Source organism: Elaeis guineensis, chromosome 14 (genome assembly GCF_000442705.2).
Source record: "Elaeis guineensis isolate ETL-2024a chromosome 14, EG11, whole genome shotgun sequence".
Taxonomy (NCBI): Eukaryota; Viridiplantae; Streptophyta; class Magnoliopsida; order Arecales; family Arecaceae; genus Elaeis; species Elaeis guineensis.
Genome location: NC_026006.2, coordinates 66,695,700 through 66,716,128, shown reverse-complemented (window position 1 = coordinate 66,716,128; position 20,429 = coordinate 66,695,700). Strand labels below are relative to the sequence as shown.

The 20,429-nt window shown below is 36.8% G+C and overlaps 2 protein-coding genes across 13 annotated transcripts; both read left to right on the top strand.

Annotated features, from left to right (window-relative positions):
• Window positions 1-438: 438 nt before the first annotated feature.
• Window positions 439-11,841, top strand: LOC140853590 (nudix hydrolase 9-like). 12 transcript variants are annotated; one of them, XM_073248229.1, is made up of 10 exons: window positions 440-665; window positions 1,353-1,427; window positions 1,904-1,960; window positions 2,937-3,019; window positions 4,991-5,049; window positions 8,121-8,269; window positions 9,716-9,859; window positions 10,663-10,821; window positions 11,339-11,444; window positions 11,557-11,841. In XM_073248229.1, the coding sequence occupies exons 1-9, from the start codon at window positions 561-563 to the stop codon at window positions 11,411-11,413; spliced, it is 906 nt and encodes a 301-aa protein (XP_073104330.1). In that variant the 5' UTR covers window positions 440-560; the 3' UTR covers window positions 11,414-11,444; window positions 11,557-11,841. The 12 variants fall into 12 exon arrangements, with proteins under 12 accessions (XP_073104328.1, XP_073104330.1, XP_073104332.1 ...); XM_073248227.1 differs by lacking the exons at window positions 11,339-11,444; window positions 11,557-11,841 and adding an exon at window positions 10,898-11,310 and having other exon boundaries at window positions 439-665; window positions 1,904-1,964; window positions 2,937-3,003; XM_073248228.1 differs by having other exon boundaries at window positions 441-665; window positions 11,339-11,841.
• Window positions 11,842-13,977: 2,136 nt separating this feature from the next.
• Window positions 13,978-20,153, top strand: LOC105057010 (ankyrin repeat-containing protein At5g02620). Its single transcript, XM_010939436.4, has 4 exons — window positions 13,978-14,408; window positions 14,992-15,492; window positions 16,218-16,627; window positions 18,651-20,153. Exons 2-4 carry the CDS (start codon window positions 15,159-15,161, stop codon window positions 19,515-19,517), a joined length of 1,611 nt encoding a protein of 536 aa, XP_010937738.2. The 5' UTR covers window positions 13,978-14,408; window positions 14,992-15,158; the 3' UTR covers window positions 19,518-20,153.
• Window positions 20,154-20,429: the final 276 nt, after the last annotated feature.

Below are 20,429 nucleotides of genomic sequence, written 5' to 3'. Positions count from 1 at the left end.
TCAGAGAAGGAGACTGGGCAACAGTAGAATAAGAATGGAGACAGAACTCAGCGTATCAAAATTAGCTCATCGAAATTTGTTGGTTTATCCCTTTTTAATAGAATAGATCGTCGTAACTGTCGGATATGATCCCGCATTTAGCGGCGTAGAATCACAAGATGGTAATCTCGTAGTGGATTATTAATTCTCATAGATTATACTGTGATATCAGTGGAGTAATCGTCTGTAATGATTATGATATATTTGAATGAGTTGGTCGATTGTACATCAAAAATTAATTATCGATTAATAATTTTAAAATATCGATGATCAAAATAATTTATTATTTATAAAATTTAAATACCAGTCGTCTATTGTCCTTGATTCGATAAAGAATATTCGATTGATGGGTCGAAAATAGCATTGATCCGCTCAGTCGACTATACGCTTTCAGAAATATCTGTTCGTTTGGTGGGTTGGTGTGTACCGAGAGGTCGGTAGGTCTACTCCACACGTCCTTTGGCCCTCTCTCCCAGTTTCTTCTTCCTCGAAGTCGCCTCCGCCTCCGATCGTGCAGGAAGATGACATCCACGCTCGCGGGAACGGGGGAAAGCGGCGGTCCCGTTGATCCCAGGAATGCCTTCAAGCTACTACTGTCCTGCCCCTCTGGTCTCCCCCCATCTCGGGTAATTTCTCTCCACGCTCCTCCTTCCTTCCCATTTCTTTTTCCGTTGCATCAATCTCGGATTTATCTACTCTAGGGTTTTCTTGGATTTCAGTTACAAAACAATCCGGAATTTCTTGTTTCGTGAACCGTAGCCTGATCTTGATGCAGTTCTCGTACTGCCTTCTTCTTGAAATTTAAGCACGAATGAGAGTTCTGTTGCCAAATTCTTGAGTTTTTGGGATGATGTTGTCTTTGCTACGTTCTTGGAGTTAGGGTAGGTTTCTAAACGAAATGCCTTTGCGAACTCTTCTTGTTTACTTTCTTTTCGTGACATAGTATCATATGCTTGATTTGATTCTTGGTTCTTTGTAATATATATGATGCAGCAGCCGATATTCTTTTTTCCTATAACTCTGTTTGATCTTGATGCCTTCGTGTGGGTTCCAAACTTGGGAAGCAAGGATTTTTCTAATGTTTAGTTTTGATTACCAGTAATTTTCCTGGATATTTATTGAGGTGTATACTTGATTTATCTCTTAGTTTGTGATACTTGGGTTTTCAACGCAAGGAATTATGTCATGCCTCGTGTCTAAAAAGTAATTAATGATTTTTTTTTTAGATAGTTGTATTTGCTTTGCGGTTATAATTTATTTAAGAAATTCCAAGTTTTATTGAATATTAAAGTTCTGTACCATGTTTAATGAAGGTTTCTGTCGACTTTCATCCATCTTATGACAGAATTCCTCATCCAGATGCCAATTTAGAAGACTCTATAAATGAGGTACGAAATCTTTTTTAAAAAAAAAAAAAATTTCCAGTCCCATTTCCTCCTTCAACCTATGCTAGAGCTGCAGTCAAGCTATGTAACTAAGATATATTTCCTACAGAGTTTTCTTCAAAGAATGCTCTAAATAGTAATCATGTAATTTTTTCTATTAGCTAATAAATGCTATTCTTGATAATAGGAATAATTGGCTTCTAATGACGACCTTCTACTCTGCAGCACTGTTTTCTTTCTTGAAACTATTTTTCAAATCAGTTTAATGGTTGGGACAATTAATGTATGCACACATGTATATGGTTAACTTCTTTACCCATTTAACTTTGTTATCCTTGTACTGGGAATCATCTCAAATTGAAGATTAGTCAATTGTTTTGATGCAATCTTCCATTCGCTGGATTGCTTCAGCAATTGAACTGGCATTTAAATCTGATATATGTGTCTCGTCTTATGATATTTTCTTTCATATGTTGTAGATTTGGAATCGACGACTGGAAGAGAATCCATCACTGTATAATGGAAAAAAGTTCAGGGTTGGTAGTTTTCTAAAATCTTGCCTGTCTTTGATGTATATTGATTTTAATCTATCTGTAGTTCTTGCTTTGCGATCATGCCTGTTTTTGGTATACCTTGCTGGCAGTCTGTCTCTGCTGCTGCCTGTTGAATTTAAATGTCTTGAGTTGATGATATTTGTTTGAAGTGCCTAAATTGCAACTGAAGAACATTTGCTCAATTTTAGTGGCAACTATTTTTATACTCTTGTGTCTTAACTTTAATCTAGAATTCCAAGTTTATGCTTCTAGAGATGTTGGAGATTTTCAGAGATACTAACTTAAGGTGGTTTCATTTATCATAATTGGTTTACTTTTCAGTGCTTTTAACTGAATTTTATAACTGATGATTGTCTGCCTATACTAGTTTTTTTCTGGTTGACTTGATTGCACATGCATTTTACACTTTGTTTCAAGATTGACTCTCTGTCATGGTTTCTTGCTTGGTAATTTTTCCTGACATGTGTATGGGTACTTCTTTTATGACAGAAGATTGTCTGTCTTTTTGATATATCTTGATTGTAGTTTGTTATGCTGCTGCCTTGTGAAATTAAATGTCTTTAGTTGGTGATACTTGTTTTAAGTGCCTAAATTGCAACTAAAGACTATTTGCTTAATTTCAATGGCAACTATTTTTATACTCTTGTGTCTTAACTTTAATCTACAAATTCCAAGTTTATGCTTTTGTAGACGTTGGAGATTTTCAGGGATACTGAGTTAAGTTGGTTCTATTTATCATAAATTGGATTGCCTTTCTGTGCTTTCAATTTTATGCAGAGGATTATCTGTCTAGAGTAGTTTTTTTTCCTTTTAATAATTTTTTTCCATTTTAGTTGACTTAATTGCATGTGCATTTTACACTGTTTCAATATTGATGCTTTGTCATGCCTTCTTGCTCGGTAGTTTTTTCCTGACATGAGATTGGGTACTTCATTTAACTGGTATTATTGCATTTCAGTATGCTGGACATGCTCTGCGTCATGTGGATGGCTTGGACCAAGAGTCATCTGTATGCCTTCACTTAGGTCTGACAGATTACAGGTTTTTTCTTTCTTCTTCATATTCTTGATTGCATTTCTTTTGTTGGTTATATTTTCCAGATGATGTCCAATGGATATATTAAGACTCTTGCTTCTACAAAATTATCGTAATGTTCATGAGAATTAAATGCTGACATATTTATAATGTTATTGTGCATGTAATCCTCTTAAAGCATAATTTTTACACCTTCCTTTTTAGTTTGTCTTGTGGAAGGGTCTAAATTCTATAAATAAGCAGTGCATATTACACATGGTAATAATTTACTTTCTAAGAGGATGGGAGAAACAATGGTGATCCTGAAAACATTTGTTTTTTTTTTTTTTAAAGATACCTTTTATCAAGGTCCACATATCGGAAATCATTGTACACCTAATATTCGATGTATGTACTATTGATAAGTGCATTTTGCATTGGTAAATGAAGCAATAGTCAGTACACAATATTGCGGTAGCATATGATCTTTTGTAGGATACCATCTTACTAGTTACTAATGAGGTCTTTATACTGGTCTTCTTTACATGAGGAGATATAGTCACCTCTTTGAGCTTGTTTAGAAGCACATATTCTAATCGGCACACTAAACCCCTCCAACAGCCTTATTTCACCATATCTATTTTTGAAATATGAATTAACCATGCAATACACCCATGCAACCAGCTCTAAATTCCCATCAGTCAAATCTTAGTTGACAGATATAAAATTCTTCTTATTCTATGCCAGAAGACCCATGCACAATGTGTTCTCAATGTTACTGGCCATACTTTCTTGTTTTGGAAGCAAAATTATAAGTCCATGCAATTGAATTTTTAAACCTTAGAACTATTTCTTTTTCAGCAAGCAAGTTGCCACATGTTTGTTGCTAGACATTTGGCATTGAATAGTTGCATCTATATGAATAACTAGATCTAATATCTTAGCTACACAGTACATTATTTACCTATTTTGTTCATTTTTAAGTGGAATGGTTGGGCATTATTTGATTAATCCTGAATATTTTGAGAATTTTTTCCCTTTTGTTCTAATGGTGAAATGGAATTCAAATAGTTGATTTGAATACCTTATGTCATTGCTTCTAAAGCTCAGAATCATAAGGTTGATTCTTGTGAATTTTAACAATTACAGAGAATGATATTAATCAGCCATATGAAATATAAGAACTATGAAGAGAACCTGGAGACATTCTTTTTCCTCCAAATTACAAGATCATAATTGGGATTTAGTTAGATGTAGAAGATTTATCTAAACTTGGATAAACTCCTACATTGGTATTTCATTTGTTAAAAATTTTAACCAATGTTATGAATGAACTTACTTCATGGGCTCGAGAGGTTTAAGCTGCTGTGATCTGCTCTTGCCTACACTTTCACAGTCTGAAAAGCTTTTTTTTCTTTTTTTTTTTTTCTTTTTTTGTTTTTGGGGTTTTTTTTTTTGGGGGGGGGATATTTGCTATGCTTGTCTTTTTTCCACTTCTTTTTTCTTGATGCTTATGTCAAGGTTGGAGTTGATCAGTTGGATAACTGAGGGCTTTGGTTAAAGCTGGTTCTTGTTTTATTTTTCATCAGTCAACTTGTGGGGTTAAATTGAGATCTATGCAATGCTACCCTGACCCTTTGGTTTAACCTCAAGGACCTGCACCTGACACTTGGACATAGAGTATTAGTATGACATCGGAAAAGAAACTCTTAGAAATTGGAAGGTTTTGACCGTTAGATACCAACACCTGACACACCTGACCATGTTCATGTACAAGATTCATGTTTCTTTAGTTAGGGGATTCATATTATCATCTTAACATATTCTAATGTTTAATATGATTCATTCTGAGATTGGTCACCAAGGTGTTAGTTTTAGTAAATGGTTTGCTGTTTTTCTCATTTTCGTGGTGTAACTGGTGTTTGTTAGAGCTGTTAATTTTTAGACTTTAATTCTGATTGAAGCCAATTATTTTTTTTAAACTTGTATATTTTTCAGGACATTTGTGGGTACAAATTTGAATCCTTTATGGGAGAAGTTTCTCATTCCTTCAGAAGGTAAAGCATGCAGATAATATTGGGGTGCTGCATAATGTTGATGCTTTTATGTAACTATGAAAATCATATAATCTGAAAATTAAGAGCAGGTTCTTATTAGAGTTAATTGACTCAAAACCTGAAGTTCCATGTTTCTGTTATTGTAATTACTCTTTACATTGTAGAATCAAGTTCTGTGTGCATATAATATTGCCTAGAACACAACCCTTGTGTACCCGTGTCTTATAAATTATCAATCTTGTATAAACATGAAGTATGGGGTGAGTAATAATCATGGAACAAATGTGTCTGATGAACTGCAAATGTTGGCATCTTGATGCATCACTAGGTCAGATCAACAAGTGCCAGTTCAGCTCTGAAACTATTACCTTGTATTGCACCATCGTATGGTTACTGATGGGAGTAAGAAGTCTCTTGAGAAAGTTGGTGAATTTATCACTATTTAACTAGGGAAATATCTACTTTTAAGTAAAGTAATCACTGTCCATGTTGACAAATCCACACTATTCGTTATTCTGAATTTGAGATTGTGAGAACCCTCTTGGGCTTCTCCTAGTTTGTCCCACCTTAGCATGTCCTTTAGCATCTGAAGCTGGCTAGTGGATTTTAGGGCAGACTGTCTTGCTTCTTTTAAAGTGCTCATGTTAATATTGCATGACCTGCGACAGAATAAAGTTTGTATGTGCAACTTGATACATGTCTGGTTTGGGTTTCCTTGAGCAACACAGATAAAAATCATAGATCAAGGTCTTCTGGAGGTCAATTTTTTGATGCTTGTCATTGTAAAACCTGAGGATGAAATTTACACCAACTAGGTGACAATGATGCATCCCAGAGCATGTGGTCAGATTGAGAAGGCTTGGAATGAAACCAGAGGAAAATTGCGGCAGGTTGCATCATTTTTTTTGGTTGCCAAACGGGAAAAGCAAATTACATCATCAATACCTGAGCATCCAATCAGGGAATTTGTGCAGTTCAGGAATTTCTGCTCAACTTGAGGACATCTCTTTTTTGTTTTATTCTCTCAGTCAGTCTGAAGACGTGAAAAATAGCTGGTTGTACTTAACATTTGGTTTGCGTGGACTCAAAAATTAGCTGGTTCTACCTAACATTTGGTTTGTGTGGGCTCGTTGGATGGCTGTCTCTGAAGCACCTAATTGAGATTTTAGGAGAGAAGTCAACAGACAGGCACCAAAAGCTTTAAGTGGAGAGTAATGATCACTTGAGCAAGAAAGGAAATCCAAATTAAGATGTTAAAGAAGAAGATTTCGAATGTTGTGAAGTCGTAGTAGAGCTATGGAAGAAAGGTGTGATTTGTTTTCTTGGTATCATTAAATTATCAATGGTTTGGTTCATCAGAAAGAAGATCCATTTAACTTAGAAGAGATTGAGATAACAAAGGAAGAGCATCTAGGGGAAGCCACTTCTTTGAAAGTAATCTGTAAATAGTAGGATGGAGTTCCCTTTCAGCCTGGGGCCATAATGCAGCTCATATCACCCTATCATGTTGGAGTAACATCCAATCACATTGGTTTGCATCTGAGTGTGCCATTTTGTCAGATACATATTGAACAAGTTCTAATTATATCAAAGAAGAATGCCAATTTTTGTGTTTGCCCATATACTTGTGGAGGTCATCTATTTGTTTGGCCTTCAGGTTAGTGAAGCTTGTGATGTGTGTGAAATTCGGCAATAACTCGAAAATTTGTCTTTTTCCCTTTTTTGGTAGTTCTTTTACATGGTTTAAAGATTATGTACCTTATTGAGAGGTGTTCATTATTAACTAGGTCTGGAAAGCTGAGTTGAAAAGGTAAAGAAGTCATGGAGTTTACAAATGCTTCAAGGTTAGTAAAAGGCCAGAGTTTCTTTTAGGTTAGATTTCTGAAATATCAGGATTAATTCTTGCTAAGGGGCAGTCAGACTGTTAGTATTTGTGAACTAACTGATTCACCTATTTATGCTGAATTTTTATATAGTGCTTGTATTTGATTTTTGTTGATGTAGTCAGGTTTGTCATTACACATTGTTGGCCCCTTTCTTTCTGATCATACCAACTAGAAGGAGGCCGAAAATGCATATACCTTTTGCTTTTAAAATTCCCTTTCTTACCCCCAACACTTCATATATAATTTTAAATTGTCAGGGGTAAAAGGAAATTGGAGATAAGAGAAGAGGAAGTGGGTGATATTCTCTAGTATACAAGGTCAAAATCTGAAGCATTTTTAAGGTTCTAAAATGAAAATTGAACTTTTGTGGCCACCTGTATAGCCATCTCCTTTGGTACTTTAGTTTGTTCCATGGCATCTCTTCCTTCACAAAATAGTTGCTTGGGTAAGTTGGAAAACCCACTAACAGTGGCTGCTGATTTCCTAATCCAAAATTGTGTGTCCCACATGCTATGTTAATGAGCTTGAATTACTTCTATGTATGGTTACTTGGACAGTTTTAATATAGAGAGCCTTGTTTTGGGCGTTTTATAGAGTATGCCATGGAAATTTGAAGTGTGAATCACTTGCTTTATGTGGCATTTTGTTTTAGTCTCCTCTTAGCAACTAAGGTGCCAGGTGATACTGTGGATCATTATTCTTCTTCGCCCATGATTTTCTTGAGTAATTAGGTAAATTGCTGAAATCAATAATGGCAGTGGTACTCCATCAACAAATTAAACTTTGATTTGGCAAACTGCTGAATTGAATTTCAAATTGAAATGAGACACATAAGAGCCACAGATCTTACTACTTTTCATATTTGTTTTTTCATTTTAGCTTTTAGAGAGCTTGAAATAATATCAGAGCTACCACTAGTTAGGAACTAATTTGGCAAATGAGGATTGGCAAAACCAACCCCAAATGATTATGATGCTTGATGGGTCATAGTTTTGGTTCTACATTTGTTTTCAAAATGAAAGTAGATACTTACCCATATCACATTCTCTTATGAATAGATCATTTATATGCAGCCTGCTGCATTCATCAGTCAAGATACAGGCAATCTTTTTTCATTCTTAATTTTTTTTTTTTGCCAATTACTAATTCAAAGCTTTTATTTATTTATTTGTTATTTTTTTGTAGATGACTCTGTACGTTGCCAACACACATCAAGTCCCCTAGGTAATGGAGCTATTGTGGAAACATCTGACAATAGGATTCTTGTATTACAAAGAAGTTATAATGTGGGGGAGTTTCCGGGATACTTCGTGTTTCCTGGAGGTCATTCAGAGGTAATGCATTGACATGTCCAATCATTCAAGACAATACTAATATGGTACCCTTAAGATGGGCCACTCTTAAGTCTTCATGCTGAGCCTTTTGTGTAACTCTAGAATCATATTGGAGAAGCCCTTCCATGTATATATCCATACCATAGAGTCATTTACGAACTTTAGGTAGGTTTAATTGCACAATCTTGTCTTATATTACCTCCTAGCTTGTGCTCCTTAATGAGATTTTCATGATTTCATCATAGGTAGACAAATGTTAGTCTAAGTTCAGTCCATTGTTTATTGCATAGTGGTTTTTTAATGCCTACTTTCATTCTCTTCGAGATATACTGTGTTATATATATATATATATATTTGTATTTTTGGGCTATGATGTACCTCAACGACTTGGTCAACCACTAGATAACTTGCAGTGAACAGTGAGTCTCCTCATCATCCCTATGTTATTTTTAACTGTATTTTGGAAGCCATCTGATACAGGAAATGTGGACTTACATTATGTGATTGAATAGTGGATGGACATGAAACTGAGATCCACCAGTTGGAAATTGATATGCAAACATGTATAATATTTTAAATGCTTTCACTGATAATTATTGTTTTCTAAACCAAATCACTTCTTCTTTTATATGCATGAGAGGAGAATAACAGGAAACTGTGCTTTTCTGCAGACAACCACATTAGTCACTGACATTTTCTAGAGACTTCTCTTTGTACCCACTCAGCAACTTTCATTAACTTCCAACTGTAGCCATTGGTTTTCTATGGAAATATAATTCAGTCCTGCTTCAACATTTTTTAGTCTACTACCTTTGGCAGCTGAGCTGGATTCAACTCGAGGAAACATAAAAGAAACAAATAAGAATGCAGGAGAAGCTGGCCTCAGAGAGAAACTTTTTGGCTTCATTAAAGCCCATGCTTTATGAAAATAAAGATTCTTATTTTATTTATGGGTAATGGCTGAAACCCTGAAAAAGCCTCATATCTTCTCTGTGTGGTGGGGCTGTGTAGATAAGGGTCTATTTGAACCCCATTAAGGACACCACCTGAGTAGCATAGGTGCTCCATTGGAATGAATTTTTGTGTCCTATTCATGTGAGATCAATAGGCAGTACGGAATTCTATGCCAAATTATGCTTTTTTTCATTCAAGTCTCTAGTCATTTGAATATCCTTATTGGCAGATGGTTTTAGTCACCTAGTTATATTCTCCAGAATGAGTAGAGAAGGAAAACATGTTCTTCCATCCGCAGAAATACCGAATTTCTTTCGTATCAATAGGTTGATGATATCAAGGTTCTTTTGCAATAAATAAGAAATGTGATCCATCTAACTTTAGAATATGTGACAGAAATGAACAGCTGTTGCATAGTTTGTGAAACCTAAGTAGTATATAGTTTCTATTTTGAACCAGTGCAAGTAAGGTCTGTTTTATTTTCTCTTGCAGCCTGAGGAACTTGGCATTTCAGACCATCAAAATGACAAAGGTTTGACACAAGCTGCAGATCTAAATCGAAAGGTTTCACAAGAGATGTTTGATGGCATCATCCGCGAAGTGGTTGAAGAAATTGGGGTTCCCGCAGAATCTCTGGTCAAGTGGCTACCCTAATTTTCTTTGTTTTGTCTTTTTCATGGTGTACTTGGTTGCTCAACTTTGTTATACTTGTATTGTTACAAGTCATAACGTAGGCTTATTGCTCTGTTATGCTCTAATATATAGCAGCAGAATATGCTGCATTTTTGGTTTTCAGTTTTCTAGTTACTAGTCTCATTTACAGATCTTTCTTACCAGTGGGGGATTATAAGGTCTCGTCTTGTCGTTGTAACTTGTATGATGGTGATTGATTGAGGCTAAGTTGAGACTAGTTTTATCGAGCTTTTAACGTTGAATTATATGTGTATCAATTATGGATGATACGTACTTGTGCATAGCATAGTTTACTTTCCAAGTACAAATCTCAGCATCTGTAAGTATCATTTGTTCACGCATACATACATTGCATTTGTATACACAGATGTGAGCCTGTCAGTTCATTACTGATCTTATACATTCATTTTGTGGTTATCTGTTGTATTGCGTGATATTTGAGCCTGTTAGTTGCTATTTCGAGGTGGTTTTTGCTGGGATAGGCTTTTTCAGATGTGATATGTTGAGGTTATATTTAGATTAGCTGCTATAGGCCTCATGGATTGTGATGAATCTAAGCAATTTTATTATTAGGGACAATTGTCCTAGATACTATCAGAGTCTGTACTTTGTCTCTCTCTTCAAATGTCAACTTATTCTGGAAATATACTCCAAGTAAGAAAGGATGCTTCACGTCTGATTCTTCAAATTGCATCGCACATGTTATAGTCCATGCACGTTACTGACAGGTGTTTAATTGCATGCAGACAGATCCAGTCTTTATCGGAATATCTTGCAGGGAAATGAATGTCAGACCAACGGCTTTTTTCTTTCTGAAATGCAATATGGAGTCAAAGGAAATTTACCAGGTGTATTCTAGAGCTCAGGATGGTTTTGAGTCCACTCAGCTTTACACCGTTTCAAGGGTTAGTTTCAGTATTATGTTTTGTTGATTTTTTGTTAATTTTGTATATTAATTTCTAGTAACTGTTGCAAAACTAGGATGAATTAAGGAAAATGGCTCTTAGAATGCCTGGCTGCCATCATGGTGGATATACCCTGTATGAATTGATGATACAAACTGTTGAAGATGCCAGACAATCGTCCGTGAGTACCATGATTGCTTAATTCAGTGTGCTGTTACCATCATTCACGTCTTCTCTAGTATTATTTGGTTCTCCATTTAGTTCTGAATCAATTTTTATATGCTTTCTGCTGTATCTAGGATGTGCTGCCTTGAACTTAGGTCGTTTTTTTGTACAAAAAAAAAACTCTTCATTAAATAAATAGATATTTTATTTTTTGCATTGAAATCATGCTTTCCAAACCTTCTTTGCTACTTACATTTAGTAGAATATGCTGCCATATCCAATGGTTGATCTGTATTTAATGAGAGCACTGCTAATTTTTTGATCTGGTTCTGGAATATGATGTACTCTGCAGGATGGCTGTGATCAGATCAGCTGCATGGCTTGTAAATGCTTCTGCTGCAATTTTGTGTCATGGTGGGAGAGATGAACATAGCTTGTTGCCATGTCAACTCTGATTGGTACATGCTGAAATAAATGCAGATTGGCTTCTAATTATAATAACAATTAATGTTTATTTTCAATAAGGGAAGCTGTGATTGATGATCTCTTTAATGGTTTCATTATTCCCAGTAAATGGAGTTTTGAAGGTCAAAGGGTTATCTATTGTTGATGCTTTATCCATGGCCTGTTGAAGAAAACCAATATGAATTTGTCTTCCTTCTGGGAAGAGCTGTTTTATTTCATTTCATAAAATTACCCCATACTTGTTTTGCCCCTAATATCAAATATTCATATAAGAATATTTTGTAAAAGCAACTCAAGTCCGAGAAAACTCTGAAATTGATATGATGTTGTCATTTACAAATTATCAATTTTATGATGGTAGTCAAAAAATGCACGATGCGTCTTCGTTTATCTAATTTGCGTTTCAATATTTTCTTCATTATATGACATGTTTTATCATAGTATTATAACGGTGGAGCAATTGTTTTATTAGAGTTTTGGATTGAAACAATGGATGTATTTGTATCCAAAGGACTGCAGACTCAGCATCTAAAAGTGAAGGGGTTCTTCTACATCCCCTCTTATTCATTTGTGTCCTAAGATGAAGATTTTATTTCAAAGTTTCTTTAATGTAAGCCTATATCTATATTACATCTTTGTGCACTCTTTGATTTTCCGTCCGGTTTCCTTTTTGGTTGACAATCCTATCTTCTGGGCAGGATGTCACTCCAACAAGCAAGCAGAAAACAAAAACAAAATCTGATCTTTTGGAAGCTTTCACTGTTAAAATTGTAGCACGTTAGGTTATCAATTTCAAAATCTTAGCTCTAATGCTATGTAAAATAGTATGTTATATTGTTTGTATAGCCTAATATCTAGAATAAATATCAGATATAAAAATATTTGGAGAGAATTCTGAGAAAAAAATGATTATGAAAATAAATTGATAGAAAAAAAATTATTTTAAAAAAAAAGTCAAGATTGGGTGAGATGTTGAACTTCTATTTGAACTAAAATATAACAATCCAATGTAAACTCATGAAATAATTAAATAGGCTTCTAAAGTCATTAAAATTAATGATCAATTAAAAATATAATTTTCATGACTTAGCAATAAATTGCAACATTAATTATTCTGGAAAATTCTTTATTCGAGTGCAGCCGTGTGGAGTCAACATTGATGTCAAGAGTTATAGTGGTTTGCTTCTGCGTGACATGAGATCGGAGCACCAAACGGTAGAAATAAAATTTTATTAAAAAAGGAAAATCCAATTGGGAAACGGTGAACCGTGCTACAAGGTTGGTAAGTCAGCATCTCTAGACTATCCGGATAGTTACGGTTTAGGAGATTCACACGCAGATTGCTTGATTCTTAATCCATCGAGATGAAAATGTTAAAACACTGTGAGATGATGGTTACGGTTTAGGAGATTCGCACACAGATTGCTTGATTCTTAATCTATCAAGATGAAAATGTTAAAACACTGAGAGATTTCAACTTTGAATCAATTTTTGGTATGAGCTTTCTTTTGTAACGTTGCTTGATTCTTAATCTATCAAGATGAAAATGTTAGAACACTGAGATTTCAACTTTGAAAGAATTTTTGGTATAAGCTTTCGGTGTGGATAAATTCCTTGACTTTTTCCCTTCGGGGTTTTAATGTCAACTTTGGCATGAACAGTGCTGCAAAGCCCATATGCATGTCTACACCCCCCCCCCCCCCCCCCCAAAAAAAAAAGGCCCATATGCATCAGACTCAGTAATGTAGGCGCTGATTAGTTTATGCAAAACATTATTTTAGTCATCGACATCCCCATTGATAAGATCCTTGGATGCTTGTTGAAGGCTGGAGACCCACCACATGGACGGAATCAGCTAAGTTCCAGTATTTTATTATTCAGTCATAAACATAAACTTCGATAAGTTGCTAACCTGTTCCAATATTTTATTCAGTCATAAAAATGAACTACGGTAAGTTGCTAACATGAAAATGAAGTATATTCGATCCATCAGCCCATTGGGCACCACGAGTGCCATCTGATCTTGATCGCACGGTCCAACAAATCACCGTGGTTTGGTGGAAGCATTAATCTAATGTCGGGACAAGTTTGGAGTGCTTCCCTCCTGCGGCCTGGATTGGAAGCCAAATGGATCACGACGTTGGATTAATTAATAAACGGTCACTGTTGAAGTCGGTCAAAAAGTGTTAGTTGCGGCACGTGCAGAATTCCAGCGGCCCTCTGACATGCACCCGGCCCGGTCGTTCCTCGGTCGGTTCGTGGCGAACCCCGACACGTGTGCTGGGGTCTCCGAAACCCAAGTTCGGAGACCGGTAGCATAAACTTACCCGCGGAGCAGCGCAATCTCTCCCCTTCTTCCTCACCCGATCCGTCCGATCAGCTTGGCGCGCCTCTTCGGGTGGTAATAGCTAACCAAGGAAGCGATAAAAACGCCCTTTTCTTTTATTGGTTACGGCCGTAAAAACTGAACCCCTACACGGGCCCCACTCCGGCCGTACTCTGGCGGGTCCCATCCGGCCTTCCCTCGTCAACGGTCAATGTCCTTCTTGGGTCGTTGTCGCCCTCGTCAAATCCAATAAATTTTCTGATTCAGACAATACAATTTCTAACTACTAATTCGTTATTCAATTGTCTAAATTAGTAAATACTCCCGAAGATTTTCTCCACCTTAATGCTGTTCCTTCTTCCAATCGAACGCCACGATCACCTGCTTTATATACTTCAGTGAAGACATCTATATATCTGTTATTAATTGATAAAATAAGCAGATGTTTCCATCCCCGTTTCTTATGGATTTAAATGGTTCCTCTCCTCATCATTTGATGAAAGGCCCCCCCCTCGGAGAGGATTGCTGCTTCCATGGTCTCATGGCTCCCTGAATGAAATGGAGGCAGGAGCCCATTTCCACATGGCAGGGGATGGGTTTGGGTCTTGAATCATAGATAGCACCATTGCAGGTATGTGTTTCTCCCATCCCCCCATGTGAGCCTTGATGATCTTGTCTCTTTTTTTATTTTTTTTTCTTTGTTCTCTCATTAATATTTCCTGCATATATTATCTTTCTCTGGATTCTACCCAAATGTCGTGTACGCAATACCCATGTGATGTTACCATCCTAATTTTTTTTTCCCCTCGTCTTGTTTTGATTGTCTTTTAAATTTTTTAAAAGAAGATTCGAGCTGGGGGGAAGCTCTGGTGCTTTTGTGTTTATCTTTTTTATGCATAGATATGGAAAGTGTTGAGGCCATATGGGTGATCATCTTGTTTTCTTGCGTCCTCGTTGTGTCATTGATGGGAGGCCACGGCAGCCAATAGTTAATTCTGTCCAAATGGGGCTCATTTGTTTAGATTGTGGCAGTGGCGAGGCACTGCAGCAGGAATTCCCCTTTACCATTTTCTATTCCTTTTTCCTTATCTTTATTGCTTTTTGTCGTTGATGTTAGAGAATGGTGGATAGATGGGAGGCTGGGGGGAGCCAGGGGGGATGGATTCAGAAAGTACAAAACTTTGCGGTAATTGGCCTGCTGCTTTTGGATGCAGGGCTTCATGATGTGGGATTGTATAATTCACCTGGCTACTTTGAGTTCTGAGGCTTCCGATCATGGCGACTGGAATGATGCTTTGCAGAGATTGTCTCTGGATTTGAGTTTTTGATCTGAAAGGAGATTTTAGATTAGGAGGTGTTGCGGTACATCAAGGTTAGAAAGATGGAATTGGTGGTCGGAGAGCAGAGCTTCCGCCGGAAGAAGATGACGAAGCAGCTGACGGGGAAACGGGATGACACTCCGTTGCATTCGGCTGCAAGGGCAGGAAATTTGACAGTGGTGAAGGAGATCATTTCAGGAGCCAATGAGGAGGAATTGGAAGAGATGCTGATGAAGCAGAATCAGGCAGGTGAAACTGCGCTGTTTGTTGCCGCCGAGTATGGGTATGTTGATGTGGTGAATGAAATGATCAAGTACCATGATGTTTTCATGGCTGGAATAAAGGCTAAGAATGGTTACGATGCTCTGCACATAGCTGCTAAGCAAGGGGATGTAGGTATGAACTCTATCATAAAAAATGTTGCTTTTGAACGTAAACATTGTCGATCAATGTGGCAAAGTTCTAGATATTCTATTCAGTTGTTAGTTCTTCAGAAATGCAATACCCTTTTCCTAAGTTTTTCTAAAATTTATTATGCAAGACAATAATTTACCTGGATACAGAGGATTGAGGTTTATGTCACTTCTTTTCCCTGATTATCTTGAGTAAAATGTTGTCCGAATAGTTCTTTATCTCTTTTCTTTTTTTGTTTACAGAATGGTTCATCCTAAATCTGAACATTATTTCACTATTATCTTTTCTTGTTTCACTTGTTGGTCTTTATTTCTAATTCTTTGTCTCTTATCTATCGATCTTTCATCGATGCAGATAGGTGACTACCTTAACGAAGTTGTGTGTACATGTGCTCTAATTAAGTCAAAAATAATGTTAAGACATAGGAAAGAGGTTCTGCATGTCAAAAAAATAGTTAGCATGAGAAAGCTGTTTCACTAGTAGACACCTAAATAAGTCAATGTGTTGATGTTATTTTCTTAATTTTGAGCTGCTAAATTGCATGTTTGAGATGTCATTGGTAGACTGCATGGTCGCATCCATACATAGTCAGGGAAGTTGGAGAATCTGTCACCTCCGGTATCAATTAAACATCAGCATCTCTCTCTTGATTAAATATGGATTTCGTTTTATCACCATTTGACTAACTAAGTAATTACATTGGCTAGATGTTGTAAAGGAGCTTTTGATGGCTCTTCCAGAACTCTCAATGACTGTGGACTTGTCAAACACCACAGCATTACACACTGCTGCCACACAAGGCCATATCGAGGTGGTGAATCTCCTATTGGAAGCTGATGGGAGTTTGGCACTCATTGCAAGGAGCAATGGTAAAACTGCTCTGCATTCTGCTGCAAGGAATGGGCACTTGGAAGTTGTCAAAGCTCTTCTGAACAGAGACCCTGGAATTGCTACTAGAACTGATAAGAAAGGACAGACCGCACTTCACATGGCTGTCAAGGGAACAAGCTTAGACGTTATTGAGGAGCTTCTCAAATGTGAAACCACTCCAGTCAACTTGGTGGACACAAAGGGCAATACGGCCCTTCAAATAGCAGCTAGGAAGGGTCGTACTCAGGTGAATAGCTCTCAAGACATTTATTGTTTTTATGAAGACTATATTTTCTCAATATTTTACTTTCTTAATGTGATCAATTATCAATATATTCATCATCCGCATTTTGCAATACTTCTGGATGTTGGTGGCTTCTACATGAGTTTTAAGGAACACTTGCCATGTCATTTGTTGATCACCATGCCAAGCCATCACTGTTATTTCCAGTGCAAACTGCAGATAAATCTAAATCTAGTAATTATTGGCTTTATTGCTCCTGTGCCTATTTTCATTGCATTCTGTAATTTGCGATATTTGTTAAATATTGCAGGTAGCCCATACTTATCTTACATTTTGTTTTTTTGTCTATTGTCCATATTAAAAGGAGATGTGGTCAGATGCAACTTAATTACAGCAATATATTATTTGAAAAGACAAGAATGCATTAAAATGCTTATCTTGAATCATGATGTAGCAGGAACAGAATTAACACCACCAAAAATGAACTGATATTATAGGAACAACAGTGAAATGTCCAAGGCTTATTATGCTTCCCTATCATCTTTGTAAGATTAATTTGTGTGATAGAGGTTTTCTTGACCAAGTGGCTGATAAATTCATCATGCGTATGCAGTTTGGCTTGAGAAACATGTAGGATGGCTTTTTTTTGTTCATCGAGTGCATTGAGTAAGGAGGCTATCCAGTGTTGATTCTGAGTATGATTATTAGGAGCCTTTGACGAAGTTAGGTGGTATTTGCTAGTCAAGATATTCTGTACATTCAACTTTGCCTTTAGTAAATTTGATGGTTCAAAAACTTTATTGGGCCAATGTTTTGATTCTTGTAAGTTTTCTGTGGATTTTTTAGCTCATAAGCAATGTTGCTTAAAGAAGATTATTCTTCATTTCTCAAATCTTTATTATTGATATTATGATCAGAATGTTTATGCTTTATCATAGCCTGCAGGATTGCAGTGCCATTAGTCCTATCATTGACCCAGAAGAGTCGCCAAATTTGCCACCATTTTGCAAAAGAAGAGAGAAAAAAAAGGAAAAAGAAAGCATGCAACTCTATTTGATCTGTAGATGGGGACTCTTGTCTTCAGCAAATAAAAATGATGAGCGTGCTACTTAATATCTTTTCATCATCAGTTTCCAGCACATAAAATTTTTAGCATTTTGGTTGTTGGCATATCATCAATTACATCAAAGATGAGAACTGAATCTTGGGCAGGAGGGCATTCAGAGTCTTCTAGGTTACAAATACAATATTCTGATTTATGGGGTATTATGGGAAATAACTATCACAGTAATGAAAATTACTGTTGGTACTGCTGTGGAAATACTTTTCCAATCCAATGGTGGAGTTCTGGACTTGATCAAAGGCCATATAAATCATCACTGAACTCTCTCTCTCTCTCTCTCTCAAAAAAAAAAAAAGAATCATTTTGCCCAGGGTTTCCATGTAGAATATTTCTTAGACAGAATATTCAATCTTCTTATACAAACTTCCTAGGAAAGTTAAGAACTGAGAATAAGAACAATGGATGGTGGTTGCCTGTTGCTCATTACCATCATCATAAAGTTAAGAAACCTACCTCTGAAATACAACCAGAGTAGTGAGATAACACATTTGCTCATGTTAGAAACAAAATGACAGCACATTTATTCAGAAGATTTTATACATTCTTGCCCTTACAGCTGTAGTTTATTAAGTATTAGAGCCTTGAGGTTGCGTAGCTAAGCCATAATGGCTACAACTACATTACATATGGCATGAGCATGTTGTTTCTGGCATATCGCATCACCTGATGAGGGAAAAGGTAGTCAAGGCTATGGTGTTGAAGCCCCTTTTATAGCCAACCTGCTACTGTATTTTCTTCTTGATTCTTTTGTTATCTTTATGTCCTCCAGCACCTTTAGCATATGAAAGATGTGTTCCCAAATATTTCTCAAGACCCCTGGCAAGCTAGTTTTGTTTTTAAATATTTTTCATAGACTACTCAGATTTACTAAATTTATGGACTCATTAAGAAATTTTTGTGCAGATTGTAAAAAGACTTCTTGAGCTTGAGGAAATCGATATTAAAACTATCAATAAATCAGGAGAGACGGCGCTTGACACTGCTGAGAAAATGGGAAATACAGATGTTGCCACCATATTAGTACAGCATGGTGTCCAGAACGCCAGGACCATTAGACCTCCAAATCCTGCCCGTGAACTAAAGCAACAGGTAAGTGAGATAAAGCACGAGGTCCACTCCCAGCTCGAGCACACCCGCCAGACCAGGAAACGTGTGCAGGGAATTGCGAAGAAGTTGAACAAGCTACATGCAGAGGGCCTCAACAATGCAATCAATTCCAACACTGTTGTTGCTGTCCTCATTGCCACTGTAGCATTCGCAGCCATCTTCACCGTTCCTGGTGAATATGTAGAGTATGAAAACCTGGCCCCTGGGGTCACTTTAGGGGAAGCCAACATCGCACACCAAACACCTTTCATGATCTTTTTCATCTTCGACTCCGTGGCTCTCTTCATATCTTTAGCTGTTGTTGTGGTACAAACCTCTGTAGTGGTTATAGAGAGCAAGGCAAAGAAACAAATGATGGCAATCATCAACAAGCTTATGTGGCTAGCATGTGTGCTTATTAGTGTTGCATTCCTCGCACTGTCTTTCATTGTAGTAGGGAAGCATGAGAGGTGGTTGGCCATTGGAGTGACAATTATAGGGACTACCATATTAGCCACAACATTGGGCACCATGCTCTACTGGGTGATTGCCCATCGGATCGAGGCTAAGAAGCTGAGAAACATCAGACGGTCGTCACTAAGTAGGTCGCGATCATTTTCTCCTTCCGGTTTGTCTGATGGGGATTTGTTCAACAATGAGTACAAGAAAATGTATGCAATTTGAGAATGAGAAGGCCAGCTTCCTGACTGCGCTATGGCTGGCTGCTGCACCTCTTACCACAATGTATATCAACCAGGTCATTGCTGTGAGTTCTTCCCCTGGCAGCAGTGCTTGCTTGGACTGGAAGGACAAGTGCAGGGAAGAATAATCAAGAACAAGTTTACATGTTGATGGGAGTGCACAGGTGAGGGAAGTTTAACTTATACAAGGCTGATTTGGTGAACATTATGAGAATTGAGAAGGGCCTGTGTATATTTTCTTACAGAATATTACAGTGAGCTCTTTCATTTTGTTTCTCAGATCAGGCCAAAGTTTTCTGAAATTGATTGCATGCCACCATAGTGATTTTGTCAGTTATTTTACAGAGCGCAGTCTATTTTCTTGTCTAACCACATGGTGGTGAATTTTGTTCCCATATTTGTGGAAGTGCACCGTCTGGGAGAAGCGGAAATCATCATAAACCATGTAGATCATCATCAAATAGGAAGGAATAATTTATTTTTGTGTATCCAAAAAGTGGTATTGATACAAAAGCAATATATAGCCGGGCAAACTTAATTTTCTCCTGCTAGTGCCTGGTATTATATAATTTCATTATAATCAGTGTGTGGTCTATGGAAATACTCTCTCTTGTTACATGATGTGCTTTTTATATAAAACAATATTAATAATGTGTGATGTACGTGAGAAACATGATGAATGGCTTCGATAGCAAATTTCTGAATTTTTTTGAGACCTACATTGGATGATAAATGTGATTGCACAGTCGATAATTTAAATTTTTCCATTTTTTTTTAACAAATGAATAGAAAGGGCAAGGCCAGATAAGGTGCTTTTAGGTCCATGTGGTATTCCTTTTTATTTTTTAATTTACCTTAAAATAAAATTATATAAATCAAGATAAAAAATGTATTT